Raw genomic sequence first — 19986 nt, forward strand, 5'->3', positions numbered from 1 at the left:
CTCTCCCTCCCTCACCCAGTTTAATTTATTAGGATTTACCCTGTGAGCCATTCGGCTCTTGATTTGGGTTCAACCGCAACAAACAATACAACTACAAGATACACCTAAAATTAATTGTACACAAATCTGAACATCATATACGGAAACAATTAAATCCTGCGGGAAAAAAGCACAACCCGTCCATGCTGTGTACAGAAAGTGCTAAAAATTCCATTTCGATGTTTGATCCCAATAACAATCATAATACAATACAGATTTTAAAAAATGCAAGTATGAATCTATACTAAATCACCCTCTCTCTCCACCTCCTCCCCTCTCACTCCCTCCCCTCTCTCCCTCCATCTCCTCCGCTCTCCCTCCCTCCCTCACCCTGTCTCCCTCCCCTCTCTCTCCATGTCATCCCCTCCCCTCCCTCTGTCTCCCTCCTCTCTCTCCACCCCCTCTCTCCATCTCCTCCCCTCTCCCTCCCTCTGTCTCCCTCCCCTCTCTCCACCCCCTCTCTCCATCTCCTCCCCTCTCCCTCCCTCTGTCTCCCTCCTCTCTCTCCATGTCCACCCCTCCCTCTGTCTCCCTCCCCTCCCTCCACCCCCTCTCTCCCCTCTCGCTCTCTCTCTGCAGTCGCCGCCAGTGTTTGGACGGCATAGCCCCCCGTGTTAGTGCTGCATGCTCCGTGCACGTGGAAGGATTACGGCGTTAACATCATCATCATCATCAACGTCATCATCATCAACATCATCATTCATTATTGGTAATCTTGCTTTTAGTGGTGGAGGTGGTATAACCGGAGCAGGTAATTAAGTCAGTGGGCTATTAAGCCACGGCACGGATTGCTAACGCTACGACTGCCTTTGTTGTTATTGAATGGGTCTATTTATTCAATATTTTTTTTTATTTGGGTAAATCTCCGCTTTTATTTTTGTATTAATACCCACGCCGTGCCTCACCAAACATCTACTCATCTGTCAACAGCTACGCCGCCGTCACCAGTGCGACAACAACAGAGAATTTACTGAAGGAAAACCACGCGTGGTCACTTCATCAATAGTCCACACTGCAACTATCCACCACCATCATCATCATCCACCTTATCAATCTTCATCAGCACTCCGGCAACACAGCTACAGCCGCAACCACCATCAGCACTACAACCACATCAGCACTGAGATTCACACCGCCAGGATCAACGTCAACCATCAACCACCACAATTCACCCACTCACTGCATCACACCATCGACCACCACTCGTCAACCACTCTACATAACACCAACCACCCATCCACTCTACACCACCAGCCACAAACACGTCACCATCACAACCACCACCCACTCTACATAACACCACCACCATCCACTCTACATCACACCACCACCACCCACTCTACATAACACCACCACTCATCCACTCTACAGAACACCACCACCATCCACTCTACATCACACCACCACCACCCACTCTACAGAACACCACCACCATCCACTCTACAGAACACCACCACCATCCACTCATCCACAACACCACCAAGTCACCTAGCCACTACCCAGCCAGCCACCACCACCACCCAGCCAGCCACCACCACCACCCATCACCACCCACCACCACCACCCACCACCACCCACCACCACCACCACCCACCACCACCACCCACCCACCACCACCACGAGGCCTCCTCCCCCACGCCGCCACGCCGCATGTATGACCGGCGGACGCTTTGACTTCGACGATGGTGGCGCGTTCTGCGGCGGCTGGGAGCAGGGCAAGGCGCACGGCCACGGCGTCTGCACGGGGCCACATGGCCAGGGCGAATTCGCCGGCTCGTGGAGCCACGGATTCGAGGTGGCGGGCGTCTACACGTGGCCCAGCGGCAACACGTACCGGGGCCATTGGGCACAGGGCAAGCGGCACGGACTCGGCGTGGAGGAGAAGGGCAGCCGATGGGTGTACTCGGGCGAGTGGACGTACGGGTGCAAGGGGCGCTACGGGACGAGGCGGGCCAGGGCGGGCGGTGCCAGCTACGAGGGCACCTGGGGGAACGGGGCGCAAGACGGGTACGGTGTGGAGACCTACTCGGATGGAGGTGAGATTATGGGTGGTGGTGGGTGGTGGTGGTGAGTGGGTGGTGGTGAGATTGGTGTTGGTGGGTGGTGAAGTGGTGGTGTTGGTGGTGAGATAGTGGTGGTGGTGAGATAGTGGTGGTGGAGACCTACTCGGATGGAGGTGAGATTATTGGTGGTGCTGAGGTAGTGGTGGTGAGATAGTGGTGTTGGTGGGTGGTGAGATAGTGGTGGTGGTGGTGGTGGTGGAGACCTACTGGGATGGAGGTGAGATTATTGGTGGTGGTAGTGAGGTAGTGGTGGTGGTGAGATAGTAGTGGTGGTGGTGGTGAGGTTGGTGGTGTTGGTGAGATAGTAGTGGTGTTGGTGAGATAGTGGTGGTGGTGAGATAGTGGTGGTGGTGGTGGTGAGATAGTAGTGGTGGTGGTGGTGAGATAGTGGTGGTGGTGAGATAGTAGTGGTGGTGGTGAGATAGTGGTGGTGGTGAGATAGTAGTGGTGGTGGTGAGATAGTAGTGGTGGTGGTGAGATTTGTGGTGGTGGTGGTGGTGGTGAGATAGTGGTGGTGGTGAGATAGTAGTGGTGGTGAGATTGGTGGTGGTGGTGAGATAGTGGTGGTGGTGGTGAGATAGTAGTGGTGGTGGTGAGATTTGTGGTGGTGGTGGTGGTGAGATAGTGGTGGTGGTAAGATAGTGGTGGTGGTGGTGAGATAGTGGTGGTGGAGACCTACTCGGATGGAGGTGAGATTTGTGGTGGTGAGATAGTAGTAGTAGTGAGATAGTAGTAGTGGTGGTGGGTGTTGGTGGGTGTTGGTGGGTGGTGGTGATGAGACGTTGGTGGTGGTGGAGACCTACTCGGATGGAGGTGTGGTGGTGGTGAGATAGTGGTGGTTGGTTGTGGTGATTGAGACCTCGGATGGAGGTGAGATTAGTAGGTGGTGAGCACTGATTGTGGTGGTAGGAGGCCTACACGAACGGGGATGAGATGATGGTCGTGGTGGTAGAGGCACATACAGCTGTTTGGTGGAGGGTTGTGATGATGGGGCGGAGACATGTCCTGATGGAGGCGAGGTGATTGATGGTGGTGGTGTGGTTTGCTGATTTGGGGAGCGCTGCGCTACGAACCCGGTGACCTGAGTTCGATTCCCTCTCACGACCAAAAACAGCGGTGACGATTATCTGAACCGGTCCTGAGCCTCCTCCCCTCGACCAACTCGGATTCTCAAATGAGCACGTGGTGCAGTGCGTAGTGAACTTCGCCACGAGGGAGACAAAGGCGGCTGGGCGTGGTGCTGGCCACCCACCCCCTCGTGTGCCGTGCCGACCTTCATAGGTGCTGCTCGCTAACAGCACTTGCCCCAACAGTCTGTTAAGGCTATGAAGGGGGGGGGGGCGGCTTTATCTTTGGTGGTGGTGGGATTTTTTTTATGGTGGAGGTGAGATATTGTGGTCGTGTTTGGGTGGTTGTGGATTGTGATGGTTGGTGGTGATTGGCCTTAATTCTAGATTTGAAGCTTTCGTGACTGCAATGATTCATATTCTCAGGGTTTTTTCGGTAAAGTCACGTAGGTAAAAATTTAAAATTAATAAAAAGTAACCGTCACAGCTAATTCGGCTGTGACGGTCCCACCTGATGACGGAGACTTGTGTTGCCTCCGAAACGTCGTGAATTTTATTTTTGTTTTGTTTTATTTTACTTTCATTAATTTTAATGTTTTTACCTACGTGACTTTACCGAAAAAACCTGAGAATATGGTGATTGGCCTGTTCACATCGCGATGAGTGGGTTAGAGATGCATTTGCGGGCGGTGGTGATGATGAATGGAGATCAGAGTGGAGCTCCGATGGTGTTTAGACGTCGGCGTTGCGATCATCGTGTTCGGGAGGGGAGATGAGGTGTTTAGTCTGTTGCGTGGAACTTCTTTCGCGCCGTACGTATCCAACCGCGTTAATCGAAGGCGAAGGTGAAGGGCAAGTGACGTTTGTGTGTGTGGGGGTGTTTGTGAAAGTGTGATGATGGTTTAGGGAACCTCCCCATTCAAATTGGTTGGTTGGCAGTGCTTGCTGTTGGCATGTGATGATGACGCGGCGGCTTTTCCTGGATAATCAGATACATCCGGCACGGTGTTTGGAGAAATCTCGCCGAGACTCAAGACTCACCGAGGATGGTGCTACGTGTGGGCGGGGGGGGGGGAAATGTTCACCAATTCCAATCCGAAACGAAAGTTTGGCTCCAGTTTTATTTGAAATAAATTAATTTTAGAAATCGCGTGGGCCCTCATTATTGACGGAATGGCGCCCTGGTTTTGTTTCGCGATGTGTGTGAATGTGTGGTGAGTGTGTGAATGTGTGGTGAGTGTGTGAATGTGTGAGTGTGTGGAGGGGTTGTTTGTGGGGAGCGGTGGTGCAGCGGTTAGCGCTACGCTGCGCTATGAACCCAGCGAACCGGGTTCGAATCCCGCTCACGGCCACCACCACCAGTGACGATTATCTAAACCGGTCCTGGGCCTCCCCTAGGTCGACCCAGCCTGAAATGAGTACCTGGTACGGTGTGTAAACATCGCCACTGGGGGAGACAAAGGCGGTCGGGCGTGGTACTGGCCAACCCACCCCCTCGTGTACCGTTCTGGCCTTAATAGGTGCTACTCGCTATCAGCACTTGCCCCTACAGTCTGTTAAGGCTACACGGGGGATCTTTATCTTTGTTGTTTGTGGGCCGCTACGATCGCCACTGGCCATGGTGGTGGTGAAACCCATTCGAGATGACGATGTCGACGATGGAACGTCGGTGAAAGACGCATTTTTTTTAAATTATTGTGTCCGTCCCATCGGTTTTTATTTTACGAACGATTTGAACCCTTCTGCGTGTAAATTATTTCGGCGATGCCACCACCGCCGTGCACAAACAACAGCAGCGACACGCTCCACGTGTCAACAACAACAACAACGACAACAACAACACTGCGGCCTGAACAAGAGACATTGAATTAGCATGCGGCAGGTGACGTTTCGGGCGATGGTCCTTCAGGGCGCGTACATCGCTCGAGGTAGCCGGAAAGAAACTCGCTCACTGTGCGTGCTGTGAACGAGGGTGTTTGCTCGAAACGTCGGCGGTGATATAGAGTACTCGTTTTTGGATTATTAATGCTCCAAAAAAACAGAGACAAAGATCTCCCCCGTGTAGCCTTAACAGGCTGTAGGGGCAAGTGCTATGAGCGAGTCGCACCTACGAAGGCCAGAACGGCACACGAGGAGGTGGGTGGCCAGCACCACGCCCGGCCGCCTTTGTCTCCCCTAGTGGCGATGTTCACACACCGCTACACCAGCTACTCATTTGACGCAGATAATCGCCGCCGGCGTTGGCCTGCGAGCGGGAAATGGAACTCGGTTCGTGGCCGGGTTTGTGAAAATCACGCAGCGCGCTAACCGCTGCGCCACCGCTCCATCTCCGCATTTCGACGCCACTCTGCCCGCAACACGGGCAGTTCAATCGCGGCAGAACAACAGTAGCAGCAACACAAATAAAATGAAATCCTTTGAGTGGAATCGTTGACCCCCCCGGAATCGTGGACGAATCGGACGATTCGTTCGTGGGTGTCTCATCATGATCGTCATCGGGCCTGGTCTATCCACTGCTGGATGGAGGCCTCCGCCCCCCCCCTCCCCCCACAATCCTGCCCCTGCGGTGTTGGGGAGCTTCCGCGGATTTCTAAATCCCCCCCACCCCTCCCACAATCCTACCCCTGCGGTGTTGGGGAGCTTCCACGGATTTCTAAATCCTCCCCTCACCCCCACAGTCCTGCCCCTGCAGTGTTGGGGAGCTTCCGCGGATTTCTAAATCCCCCACCCCTCCCACAATCTTACCCCTGCGGTATTGGAGAGCTTCCGCGGATTTCTAACCCCCCCCCCACAATCCTGCCCCTGCGGTGTTGGGGATCTACCGCGAATTTCTAAATTCCCCCCCCACCCCCTCACAATCCTGCGCCTGTGGTGTTGGGGAGCTTCCGCGGATTTCTAAATCCCCCCCCAATCCTGGTGGCGGGGAGAGAAGGAGGAGGAGAGAGAGGGAAGAGATGAAGGGAGGAGGGAGGAGAGAGAGGGGAGGGGAGGGAGGAGAGGGAGAAAGGGAGAGCCATGGGGAGGGAGGAGAGAGAGGGGGGGAGGGAGGAGAGGGAGGGAGGAGAGGGAGAGCCATGAGGAGGGAGAGGGAAGGGAGGAGAGGGGAGGGAGGAGAGGGGAGGGGGGAGAGGGAGAAAGGGAGAGCCATGAGGAGGGATGGGGGAGGGAGGGAGGAGAGATGAGGGCAGAGGAGAGGGAGGAGACATGAAGGAGGTGGGATAATGGTCCAGGGCAAGACGAGTGTTGATGATGATGATGCATGGCGAGGATGTTGGTTGCCATGGGAATTAATTGACCGCCGGTGTTGCTATGGGACCGGCGATGGGAGAGGGAGTGGGGGGGGGTGGCGATGCTGCTGGTGATTGGTGGTTGGCAGGTGGTGGGTGGGTGGGGGTGGGGGTGGATTAGGGGGGTTCTCATCTCGTTAGCGGGGTCACCCACCCCCCCGCCGCCCCGCCCCCCTCTTCGACCCCTGTACAGTGCGTGACGTAGTTGGCCCCATGCACCCCCCCCCCCCGTCATCCTTCACCCATGAGGCGTGGACTCCACGTTTGGGGCCGTCCATAAATGACGTCACGCACCGGGGGGCGGGGGGGGGGTCAGACATTTGTGACGATGTGTGACGAGGGGAGGGGGGCTTTGAGAAATGTGACGTCACATAAAAATGCGCAACTTTAAATAAATGTAGACAACACGTTCTACTTAATTAAATAGACTTTTTGATAAATGTCTTCTCCTACAACATCAGAGTGCAGCGCCACATTAAATACGCACTGCAATGACAATAGTTTAAAGCGATTTGAAGCATTTTTTAGTTTTTTTGGGGGGGGGGGAGGGGCAGAGCTTTGTGACGTCATATTTGAGGGGGGGTTCTGACTTTTTGTGACTACGTGTGACGAAGGGGGGGGGGGGGGCAAAAATCGCGTGACGTCATTTATGGACGGCCCCTTAGATCGCGTTCATATGACCTCGTCGTTAAACCTGCCACCACCCCGACACAGCCAATTAGTAAAGGTTGTGTCGCGTAAACACCATCGGGCAGCGGCCAACGCATAAACACATTCCTCCTGCGGAGGGAGCTGGTAGGAACGTTGGGTTGCTCGGTCAATGGCCAGGGTCAACGGCGGCGTGGTGTATTCCGCAAATATGCCCGACTGTGAGGGCGGGCACAAGCCGGCGTGAGTAGGTTGAACGTTGAGTTTTATAAGGGCACCACGGGGTGACCAGCCCCTCCTCACCCACACCACCCCTCACACCCCCCACCCAGCCCCTCCCCACCCTCCCCTCTCCACCCAGCCCCACCCCTCCCATTTTTGGACACACGACGGACGGACGGACACAATAATCCCCTGTGGGCTGGTGGAACCAGGAGGTTCCTACCACTATAACCCAACAGCCTCGATTGTAGAGAACTATCCTTTTGCCTGTCCAGGGACCGGGTGTGTTGCAGTAAATGTGAAACTTTAAAGCGAAAATCAGACCACGACGTGATATATTCATTCATCGCATCCATCCGTGTGCAATGTGTAAGGGCGCGGTGACACAGACCTATTTCATTTTAAGGTTATACAGTAATCCCTTGTTCATCGCGACGTCCTTTTTACTTCGATGTCTCAACAGCGTGACGGAGATCACGTGACGTGAGGGTTCCGCCTTTGTCGTGAGGGTTGTGAGTTGACGCCGAGGAGGGGGGAGGAGGCGCCTCGCCCCCCCCCCATGTGGAGTGACGTCACCCGCTAATTATTATTAATGAGGGGGGGTGTCCATTTGGAGGATGTCACCTTATAATGATTATTACTGAGGGGGGCTGTTCGATGTGGAGTGACGTCACCTGCTTATGATTATTAATGAGGGGGGGTCCATGTGGAGGACGTCACCTGTTCATAAATATTAATGAGGGGGGGCTGGTCGACGTGGAGTGACGTCACGAGCGCATGATTATTAGTGAGGGGGGGGGGAGTACTCCATATTGAGTGACGTCACCTGCTCATGAATATTAATGAGGGGGGGGCTGGTCGATGTGGAGTGACGTCACGAGCGTTAAGGACAGACATTCCTGGGTGATTATAGTCGGTATATTGGTCGCGAAAGCAGCCTACGTGTTAAAGCTACCTGTTCTGTCTGTACGGGATAGAGTGTTTCCCCCTCGCACGCGCGGGTTATCTCCGGCCGCTCCGGGTTTCTTCCCACGTGGTGCTTAAACGCTGATTAGTTGCCGATGGCATCTTACCCGTACGCATGTCCGTAGAATTTCGCACCGTGCCTTATCAACCGCGCTAAAATCGGAGGTGCGGGGGAAGGACAGCAAACGAAACACAGAAAAAAGCATTTCAAAACAAGTGAGGTTTTAAATCTAGACGACTTTAAAAGCGCACGGCTCCCCGTGGCGGCTTCCTAAGAGCGGAAGGGAAGAAGAGCGTTCCAGACGGCCGCAGAAGCCATCGGTCTTTGTTCGATGGCCGAGCGGAGTTGCCGTGGCGACGGCTCACGGCACCTCGACGACATCGCCGAGGTTGCTTGCGTTGTGGCCGAAACGTCGTGAGAATTGTATTTTATTATGTTTTATTTCTATTATTTTATTATTTCCCTTCTATGTGACCTTACCGAAAAAACCAAGAAGATGAATCCCTGCAGTCACGAAAGCTTTAAATCGACATTTATATCGCCGAGGTGCCGCGGGTCATTCGTGGCAAGCGCTTTTGCGCGTCATGAGCGGATGTGATAAGTAATATTGAAAAAAACTTTTTTAAAAACACGCTTTTTTGAAATGTACTAGTAATGGCAGAACTCCACGACTCCAGGAAGTGGCCCCGTAACTTGCCATAACGTAAAGGCCAATTACAGCCAACGTCAGTTGAGCGTGGACAATTAGACCCAAGCCGAAACATAACATAGAAAATTATGTTTAAAATATGTTTTTATTTCTTATGATAAAATATAGTATTGTCATCAGTATCACATAAGTATACCAAGTTTGCAGTCGATACCGCATTGGGAAGTGGGTAAAAATCGAGTTACAAGATTTGAGGATACAACAACGACATCAACAGACAGAGTGAGTTCAAAGAAAGCGTGTAAAATATACGTGGAGGACCGCAGGATCTTGGGCAATTGTCGGCACCGGTTTGCACGGCCCGGCTTCCTTCCCACCTCGTCTGTGGTCACTTCCCGCGTCGATTTGGCAACTGTCCCGAACGGGGCACCATCACTGTGGCTAGGAGATGTTAACTACCTCGCCTGGTGTGCAGGAGGTCGTGGGTTCGATCCCGACCCTGACGACGCCTGCTGTGTATATGGAGTTTTAGTCTCTATCTCATCATCATCACGGTGGCTAGGAGATGTTAACTACCTCGCCTGGTGTGCAGGAGGTCGTGGGTTCCATCCCGACTCTGACGACGCCTGTGTATATGGAGTCTGCGTGTCTCTCTCTCATCATCATCACGGTGGCTAGGAGATGTTAACGACCTCGCCTGGTGCGCAGGAGGTCATGGGTTTGATCCCGACTCTGACGACGCCTGCTGTGTATATGGAGTCTGCGTGTCTCTCTCTCATCATCATCACGGTGGCTAGGAGATGTTAACCACCTCGCCTGGTGTGCAGGAGGTCGTGGGTTCGATCCCGACTCTGACGACGCCTGTGTATATGGAGTCTGCGTGTCTCTCTCTCATCATCGTCACGGTGGCTAGGAGATGTTAACTACCTCGCCTGGTATACATGAGGTCGTGGGTTCGATCCCGACTCTGACGACGCCTGTGTATATGGAGTTTGCGGTGTCTCTCTCTCTCCCCGTGGTCGCCGTGGATTTTTCTTCGGGTCCGGTTTTTCCCTCCACAATTAGAATCAATGTCCACGCATTTAGAGTATTGGGCTGCTACACATTTCCACGTGATGATGATGATGATGATAAACCACTTTGTTGGGCTGTCGTTTGTGGCCAGGTCGCTTCTGAAAAAAAGAGCTGCATTGCTCAGTGGGGCCTTACCTGGTAAAGTAAAAATAGCGGTAAAGAATCGTGTGTCTGGGCGTGGTGCTGGCCACGCGAACAGCACTTGCCCCAACAGTCTGTTAAGGCTAGATGGGGGATCTTTGTCGTCTTGCACCGTCATCGGCGCATCGTACTCACGGCTGCTCGCGGCTAACATTGGTGGCAATTATCTGAAATGATTATTGGACCACCGCTAGCTCAAACTGGGCCTTAAACAACGGACACCCGGTGCGGTGTGTACACACATCAGCACTGGGGAGACAAAGGCGGCCCGGGCGAAGCACCATCCACAACACCCGCTCGTGTGGTCACGGCCTTACCGGCCGGCAAATTGTGAGTTGCCGCGCTCGCTGACGGCACTTGCCCCGACACAGCGGGGTGGTGGTGGTGGGGGGCGTAGTGGCGGATCTTTTACATTTACCTTTGTCTCCCTGCAGGCACCTACCAGGGCCAGTGGGTGAACGGGGAGCGCCACGGCTACGGGCTGCGGCAGAGCGTGCCGTACGGCATGGCGTCGGTGTACCGCGCGGCGCACCGCTCCTCCCTGCTCTCCATCCGTAGCGCCGGCGAGCAGAGCAACGGCACCGCCGAGCAACCCCAGCCCAACGGTGAACGCAGCATCACCGCCGGCGCCACCGTCACCACCACCACCACTAATGCTGCCACCATCACGACCGCCACCGTTACTGCCGCCATCGCCACCATCACCACCACCACTCTCGAAGCCATCCATTGTCTCCGCCATCGTCATCACCGCCACCATCATCACTGTTGCAACCATCGCCACCACCACTATCGCTGCCACCACCACCGCCGCAGCCATCGCCATATCATCATCACCGCCGCCACCATCATCATCACTCTTACTGCCATCACCGCCGCCACCATCATCATCACTCTCACTGTCATCATCACCGCCAATATCACCAGCATCACCGTTATTGCATTGTCGTCACCACCGCCGTCATTGTCACGATTCAGAACGCATGGTGATGATGATGATTTTAAAAAAGGAAAAATTAACCCGTAAAAACTAAGTTTTTCACTATAAATCCTTTATATGCGTGGCGGCTAGAGTCCTCTCGTCCTCTGGCTTGAGATGGCTGCCACCTATGGGTCAGATGATTGTCTGCCACCATTAAGCAATTGGTAATTAAATATTTATTTATTTTCCCCTAAAAAGTGTAATTTTTTGGAAAAAATTTTCACGAAAATTAATTGTCACGCACAACGAGTCTGTGTGCAAAATGTCAGCTCGATTGGATCACGGGAAGTGGATTAAAAAACGACCGAAAGATTTGCACGGTCGTAAGCAAGCAAGCACGCAAGCACGCGAGCAAGCAAGCGAACTTAATATAAAGGATTTAATGATGATGTGGAAATGACAATTGTTTAGATATGACGATGATTTAGTTATGATGATGATTGAGAAAAAATAGGTCATTGTGATGTTATTTTGCTGAAGAATGGGAGTTATCCGATAGCGTGGAGACGATGGCCCTGATGATTGTTATGATTACAGAATGATGGAAATGAATTAATCACGTGACCCCACCCAATTGCCAAGAACATAACAATATAATATCACCACCGACACCACCACCAGAGACATAGCCTTTAACAGACTTGGGGTAAGTGCTGTCAACGATTAGCACCTATGAAGGCCGGCAAGGCACACGGGGCGGTAGTGTGGCCAGCACCGCGCCGGGCCGCCTTTGTCTCCCCAGTGCCGGTGTTTTACGCACTCCGCCTCAGCTACTCATTTAAGGCTAAGTCGACCTAGTGGGGGGGGGGTGGGGAGGGTTGGGGGAAGGAAAGGGGAAGACCGACGATCGGTGCTGGTCCCCCGAACGGGAAAGCATCGGGGACCCGTGTCCACCTGCGCTTCACGTCGCGCTAACCGCTACATCGCCCCCCCCCCCCTCCGCCCTCCGCCCTCGCAGCCGCGCCCGGAGCCCCCGGCTTGCTGACGACGCGCGCCGGCTTCGCCCTCGCGGGCCTCGCCGCGGGCGCCAACGCCAAGCCCGAGAAGGCGGCCAAGAAGCGCGGCCTGTTCCGCAGCGGCTCCCTGCTCAGCGGGCTGAAGCTGCGCAAGTCGGACTCCAAGGCGTCGCTCTCGAGCCAGCTGAGCAAGCGCAGCTCCTTCCGCAGCGAGGCCGGCGACAGCCTCGCCGAGTCGGAGGTGAGGCCCCCCACCATGCCCCCGCCCCCCCCCGCGGTGGGGCGGTGGGGTTGAGCTTGGGGGGAGGGAGGGGGGGGGGCTGAAACGTTGTCGCTCGTTGGGGTTGCGCGCCGGGCGCTCGTAAATTCAGCGACTAATTATTTTACTTAGCAGGTAAAGGCCCGCTGAGCTGCACGACGGCTCAACGGAGCGGCTTGTCGTTGCCCTGTAGCCGTGTTCACCGTTGTCGTCCAACGAGCCAACTCATGCTCTCTCCACGCACACCACACCACTCTCCACGCGTACCACACCACTCTCCACGCTCACCACACCACTTTCCACGCTCTCTCCACGCTCACCACACCACTCTCCACGCTCTCTCCACGCACACCACACCACTCTCCACGCGTATCACACCACTCTCCACGCTCACTCCACGCTCACCACACCACTCTCCACGCTCTCTCCACGCACACCACACCACTCTCCACGCTCTCTCCACGCTCACCACACCACTCTCCACGCTCTCTCCACGCTCACCACACCACTCTCCACGCTCTCTCCACGCACACCACACCACTCTGCACGCTCTCTCCACGCTCACCACACCACTCTCCACGCTCTCTCCACGCTCACCACACCACTCTCCACGCTCTCTCCACGCTCACCACACCACTCTCCACGCTCTCTCCACGCTCACCACACCACTCTCCACGCTCTCTCCACGCTCACCACACCACTCTCCACGCTCTCTCCACGCACACCACACCACTCTCCACGCTCTCTCCACGCACACCACACCACTCTCCACGCTCTCTCCACGCACACCACACCACTCTCCACGCTCTCTCCACGCACACCACACCACTCTCCACGCTCTCTCCACCAACCCCTCCCTCCACACACACGCCCCCTCTCCGCCACAGATGAGCTTCGGCGACGTCGGCCGTGACTCGCCCGTCGCCGGCACGACCGCGCCGACCGCCGCCGGCAGCTCGTCGGCGGCGGCGGCGGACGAGGAGGAGGCGGCGCGCCTGGACGACGCGTCGGCCACGGAGAGCTACGCGGGGGAGTGGCGCGGCGACCGCCGCTGCGGCTTCGGCGTGGCCGAGCGCTCCGACGGGCTGCGCTACGAGGGCGAGTGGCTGGACGACGAGCGCCACGGCTACGGGCGCACCACCGCGGCCGACGGGCGCGCCGAGGAGGGCAAGTACAAGCGCGGCGCCCTGCCCACCGGCGCCGGGGCCCGCCGGCGGGCGCTCATCCCGCTGCGCGCCGGCAAGGTGCGCGGCAAGGTGGAGCGAGCCGTCGAGGGCGCCAACCGGGCCGCCGCCATCGCGCGCCAGAAGGCCGACATCGCCGCGTCCAGGTGACGGTGGGCGGGGGGGGGGCCGTGGGGGTGCTGGGGGCGTGTGGTGGGTGGGGGGTGGCGGTTGCGGTGGGGCGGTTGCGGGCGTCGTCGTCATCGTTGTTGTTGTTGTGCTTCGCTTGGTGTTGATGAGATGTTAACTACCTCGCCTGGTACGCAGGAGGTCGCGGGTTCCATTCCAACCCTGACGCCTGCTGCTGCTGTATATTGAAGTTTGCGTCTCTCTCTCTCATCATCATCACGGTGGCTAGGAGATGTTAACTACCTCGCCTGGTATACAGGAGGTCGCGAGTTCCATCCAAACCCTGACGCCTGCTGCTGTATATTTGGAAGTTTGCGTGTCTCTCTCTCTCCCCGTTGTCGCGTGGATTTTTGTCCACTCCACATTTATAATAATCAACGTCACGCGTTTAGAGCTATACATTTCCACGTGGTAAGCCACTTCGTTGGGCTATCATTTGCGGCCAATGTGCTTCTCAAAAAGAGCTACATAGCTCAGTGGGCCTTACCTGGTAAAATAAAAATTGTTTAATTATGACGATGATGACGACGACGATGGGGATGATAATCGTCACCTCTGAATCGTCGTCGTTATCGTCGTTACGACCGTCGTAATTCTTCAATTGTCAGCGTCGTCGTCGTCATTCCTAAATCGTCATGATCGGCATCTTTCCTGAAGCATCGTCGCCACCTCGAAATCAGTGATTATTATGGTGACGGTGGTGGCAGTGATAGCGGTGATGCTGGTGATGATTTTGATCACCGCCATCATTGTTAATACCTTCAAAACCACCACCATGATCATCGCCATCATTGTTAATACCACCAACACCACCACCATGATCATCGCCATCATTGTTAATACCACCAACACCACCACCACGATCATCGCCATCATTGTTAATACCACCAACACCACCACCATGATCATCGCCATCATTGTTATTACCACCAACACCACCACCATGATCATCGCCATCATTGTTATTACCACCAACACCACCACCATGATCATCGCCATCATTGTTATTACCACCAACACCACCACCATGATCATCGCCATCATTGTTAATACCACCAACACCACCACCATGATCATCGCCATCATTGTTAATACCACCAACACCACCACCATGATCATCGCCATCATTGTTAATACCACCAACACCACCACCATGATCATCGCCATCATTGTTAATACCACCAACACCACCACCACGATCATCGCCATCATTGTTAATACCACCAACACCACCACCACGATCATCGCCATCATTGTTAATACCACCAACACCACCACCATGATCATCGCCATCATTGTTAATACCACCAACACCACCACCATGATCATCGCCATCATTGTTAATACCACCAACACCACCACCATGATCACCGCCATCATTGTTAATACCACCAACACCACCACCATGATCATCGCCATCATTGTTAATACCACCAACACCACCACCACGATCATCGTAAGTCTGGTCTGGTCGGTGTGCCTGTCGCGTTTCCCCCGGTGTCTCCTCTCGGCCCAGCAGGAGTGTGGGCTGCCGGGGAAGGTGTTGATCCTCCCAGCGTGCGTTTCAGGGTCCACAAATAATCGCTGGGGACAGAGGAACTCCCCCCCCCCCCCACCAGCCCCCATCCCCCCCAGCCCCCATCCCCCACCAGCCCCCATCCCCCCCAGCCCCCCCCCCACCAGCCCCCATCCCCCCCAGCCCCCCACCTCCCCCCCCCGTGGGGGTTGGGGGGGAAGGCATAGTCGGGGAATTCCGTGTCCATGGCCCCCACTCCGTGCAGAGTTTTGTTGGCGGCGTTTCCCCGGTCGGTTCGTCCGTGCCATCATGCTTGGCCCTCCCTCCCAACCCTCCTGCCCTCCCTCCCTCCCTTTGTCCGTCCATCTCTTAATTTCCCTTCCAGCCTGTCCGTCTGATTTATCGGTACATTCACCCGTTCGTCTATTAGTCCGCGTGTCCGTCCGTCCGTCCATCGGTTAATTTCTTTATCCCGCTGTCTCTGTCCACACAACCATCTATCCATCCGCATGACCCTCCGTCTGGCCGTCCATCTGTTAATGCATCTATCTGTCCCTCTATTCATGAGTTTATACATCCATCTCCACCCGCCCAAACCCACGCAACCAAACTCACGCGCCCAAACCCAAACACCAAACCCACCCCACCCACCCTAACCCACCCACCCAAACCCACCTCACCCAAGCCACCCACATCCACCCACCCACGCACCCAAATCCACCCACCCCCCCCAAACCACCCCACCCCACCCAACCCACCCACATCCACCCACGCACCCAAACCCACCCACCCAAACCCAAACCCACCCACCCAAACTCACGCACTCAAACCCACCCTAACCCACCCCCCCCCAACCCACCCCACCCAACCCGCCCACATCCACCCACGCACCCAAACCCACACACCCACCCCACCCCACCCAACCCACCCGCTTATGAACTTGCGACAAACACACTGCATCCGTTGTGCTCATTTTTGGGGCGGTGCCCGTGGGAGAAATGTCCCCATTGGCCCCCACCCCCCCGCCCCCGCCCCCCACCCCCCGCCTCCCTCGGGGCTGCCCCTGGGCACCTGCCCACCGGCTGCCCACCGCCGGCTGTGGTGCTGCGACACGGCGGGGGACCCCGAGCAGAGCGCACCGAGTGTTGGCCGGGCTCGGAATCCCGGAATCCCGGCTGGGGGTGGCTGGGACAGCGGCCACAGCTGAGCCAGCCCCAACCCCCACCCCGTTCCCCCCACGTGTCCTCAACTCACATTGGAGTGTGTGGGGGGTGTGGTGGTGGTGTAGTGTGGGTGTGAGTAGTGTGTGTGGTGTAGTGTGGGTGTGAGTAGTGTGAGTGGTGTAGTGGTGTAGTGTGCGTGGTGTAGTGGTGTAGTGTGTGTGGTGTAGTGGTGTAGTGTGAGTGTGTGTAGTGTGTGGGGGGTGGTGGTGGTGTAGTGTGGGTGTGAGTAGTGTGAGTGTGAGTAGTGTGTGTGGTGTAGTGTGTGTAGTGTGTGTGGTGTAGTGGTGTAGTGTGGGTAGTGTGTGTGGTGTAGTGGTGTAGTGTGAGTAGTGTGTGTGGTGTAGTGGTGTAGTGTGAGTAGTGTGTGTGGTGTGGTGGTGTAGTGTGAGTCGTGTGTGTAGTGTGGGTGTGAGTCGTGTGTGTGGTGTAAGGGTGTAGTGTGAGTGTGAGTAGTGTGTGTGGTGTAGTGGTGTAGTGTGAGTCGTGTGTGTAGTGTGAGTGTGAGTAGTGTGTGTGGTGTAAGGGTGTAGTGTGAGTGTGAGTAGTGTGTGTGGTGTAGTGGTGTAGTGTGAGTGTGTGTAGTGTGTGTGGTGTAGTGGTGTTGTGTGGGTGTGTGTAGTGGTGTAGTGTGTGTGGTGTAGTATGAGTAGTGTGTATGGTGTAGTGTGGGTGTGAGTAGTGTGTGTGGTGTAGTGTGTGTGGTGGAGTGGCGGTGTTAAGCGATGAATTCACCGTAGCCGTTGACACCGATCTCAGCGTGATCACGAAGTTACAGCCGCATTAACCAGATAGCAATGGGGGTGGAGTGGTGGCGCAGTGGTTAGCACACCGCGACGCGAACCTGGTGAGCCGAGTTCGACTCCCGGCCCGACGCGGCTCTGCGTGTGTCGCTCCGGGACGAGCGCTCACCCCTAACGCGCTCCACGTGTTCATTGCGTGTCGGTCGCGTGTCGGTCGCATGTCGGTCGCATGTTCGTCACATGTCGGTCGCGTGTCGGTCGCGTGTCAGTCGCATGTCGGTCACGTGTTGGTCGCGTGTCGGTCGCGTGTCGGTCGCGTGTCCGTCACGTGTCGGTCGCGTGTCGGTCGCATGTCGGTCGCGTGTCGGTCGCGTGTCCGTCACGTGTCGGTCGCGTGTCGGTCGCGTGTGGGTCACGTGGCGGTGGGGCGTTGGTGGCGTGTGCAGGGCCGGGCACGCGCGGAGCAAGGCGGAAGCCGCCGACACGGCGGGCGAGGTGGCGCAGGAGGAGGGGCGGACAGCACGCGGCATCGCCAAGGAGCTCTCGCCGTCCTTCCACCAGCCCGGTGCGCGGTGACAAAGACAAAGGTCCCCCCCCCCTCCACACCGTAGCCTCTAACAGACCGTTGGGGCAAGTGCTGCTGCGAGCGAGCGGCGCCCACGAGGGTCCGGGGAATGGGCGCACGAGGGGCGCGGTGCGGCCAACGCCACCACCACCGCCGCCACCACCGCCACCACCACCGCCACCACCGCCACCAACACCACCAATACCACCAACACTGGCACCAACACCACCAATACCACCAACACTGGCATCAACACCACCAATACCACCAACACCACCACCACTGCCACCAACACCACCAACACCGCCATCACCGCCACTAACACCACCAACACCACCAAATCCGCCACCACCAACACACCGCCACTAACACCACCAACACCAACGCCACTAACACCACCGCCACCACCGCCACCAACACCACCAAAACCGCCACCACCAACACCGCCAACATCGCCACCAACACCACCAACACCACCAACACCACCACCAACACCACCAACACCACCAAATCCGCCACCACCAAAACCGCCGCCACCACCACCAACACCGCCAACATCGCCACCAACACCACCAACACCACCAACGCCACCAACACCACCGCCACCAACACCACCAAAACCGCCGCCACCCCCACCAACACCACCAACAACACCAACACCACCAACACCGCCCCTGCCCGCCCCCCCAGTGCACCCAGGTACTCGTTCGTTTAAGGCCGAGTCGACCTAGTTTAGGGGACCGGTTCGGATAATCGTCACTGGTGTTGAACGAGACACAAAGACAAAGATCCCCCGCGTAGCCTTAACAAACCGTTGGGGCAAGTGCTGTTAGCGAACAGCAGCGCCCATGAAAGCCGATAGACGCGCACGCACACACACACACGCACGCACACACACACGCACGCATGCACCCACACACGCACGCACACACGCACGCACACACGCACCCACACGCGCACACACGCACACACGCACGCATGCACCCACACACGCACGCACGCACGCACACACGCACGCACGCACACACGCACGCACGCACGCACACGCGTGTGCCCCGCGTGTTAATGCTGCCTTAGCGAGGATTACGAACATTAATTCCGCGTCGCGTCTCCCATCATCCAATATCTCCGAGGTCGTAATCGTCGGCAGTGGGGGCCGGTGGTGCGGTGGCGCGTTACGTAATCGCTAACGGGAATAAATAAGTCGATAATGGAGTGGGGGGGGGGGGCGAGGGTTTGGGGGGGGGTATGAAAAGTGTCGCGACGGAGCGTGGAGAGAGCGGCCGCCGGTGATGTCCTATCGGCCGTCGAGAGGAGAGCCGAGTTGCTTTAAAAAAAAAAAACTTTTATTTTTTTACTTAAAACTTTCGTGACTGCAGGAATTCATATTCTGTGGTTCTTTCAGTAAAGTCACGTAGATAGAAAAAATTATAACAATAAAGTAAAAAAAAATATCACGACGTTTCGATCGCAACACAAGCGGTTCGTCATCAGGAACGATGACGACCGCTTTATTTGAATTTTTTATTATTTTATTGTTTTTAGTTTTTTCTCTCTACGTGACTTTACCGAAAGAACCATAGAATATTTTAACTTTTATTTTTTATTTTACCAGGCAAGGCCCCCCCTCCCCGCTCTTTAATCCCAGAGGCGATCGCAAACGATGGCTCGGCGAATTGGCGACTCACCTCCGTCATCGTCGTCATCATCGTCTTGTGGAAATGTATCGGCAGTGGACAAATGCTCTGACCGGTGCGCCAATGACGATGCTAGACAAACAACAAAGATAAAGATCCCCCATCTAGCCTTAACAGACTGTTGGGGCAAGTGCTGTAAGCGTGGCCAGTACCACGCCCAGACACACGATTCTTTACCGCTATTTTTACTTGACCAGATAAGGCCCCACCGAGGTATGCGACCTGGCCACAAACGATAGCCCATCATCACGCGGACATTTACAGCAGCCGAATACTCTAAACGCACGTCGTTGACTCTAAATGTGGAGGGAAAACCCGGAGGTCCCGGAGAAAAATCCACGCGACCACGGGGAGAGACAGAAAGACACGCAAACTCCAAATATACAGCAGCAGGCGTCAGCGTTGGGATCGAACCCACGACCTCCTGCACACCAGGAGAGGTAGTTAACATCTCCTACCCACCGTGATGATGATGAGAGAGAGACACGCAGACTCCATATACACAGGCGTCATCAGAGTTGGGATCAAACCCACGACCT

The 19986-nt window shown here is 55.7% G+C and overlaps 1 protein-coding gene across 1 annotated transcript in view; it reads left to right on the forward strand.

Annotated features, from left to right (window-relative positions):
* Nucleotides 1-548: 548 nt before the first annotated feature.
* Nucleotides 549-19986, forward strand: part of LOC144949655 (uncharacterized) — a 34238-nt gene continuing 14800 nt past the window's right edge. Inside the window, exons 1-5 of the mRNA XM_078879641.1 lie at nt 549-2075; nt 10592-10762; nt 12098-12336; nt 13242-13684; nt 17632-17750. Coding sequence (XP_078735767.1) covers nt 1694-2075; nt 10592-10762; nt 12098-12336; nt 13242-13684; nt 17632-17750 — 1354 coding nt within the window. The 5' untranslated portion in view covers nt 549-1693. The remainder of the gene's footprint in view (nt 2076-10591; nt 10763-12097; nt 12337-13241; nt 13685-17631; nt 17751-19986) is intronic.

Source organism: Lampetra fluviatilis, chromosome 54 (assembly GCF_964198595.1).
Source record: "Lampetra fluviatilis chromosome 54, kcLamFluv1.1, whole genome shotgun sequence".
NCBI classification, from domain to species: Eukaryota; Metazoa; Chordata; class Hyperoartia; order Petromyzontiformes; family Petromyzontidae; genus Lampetra; species Lampetra fluviatilis.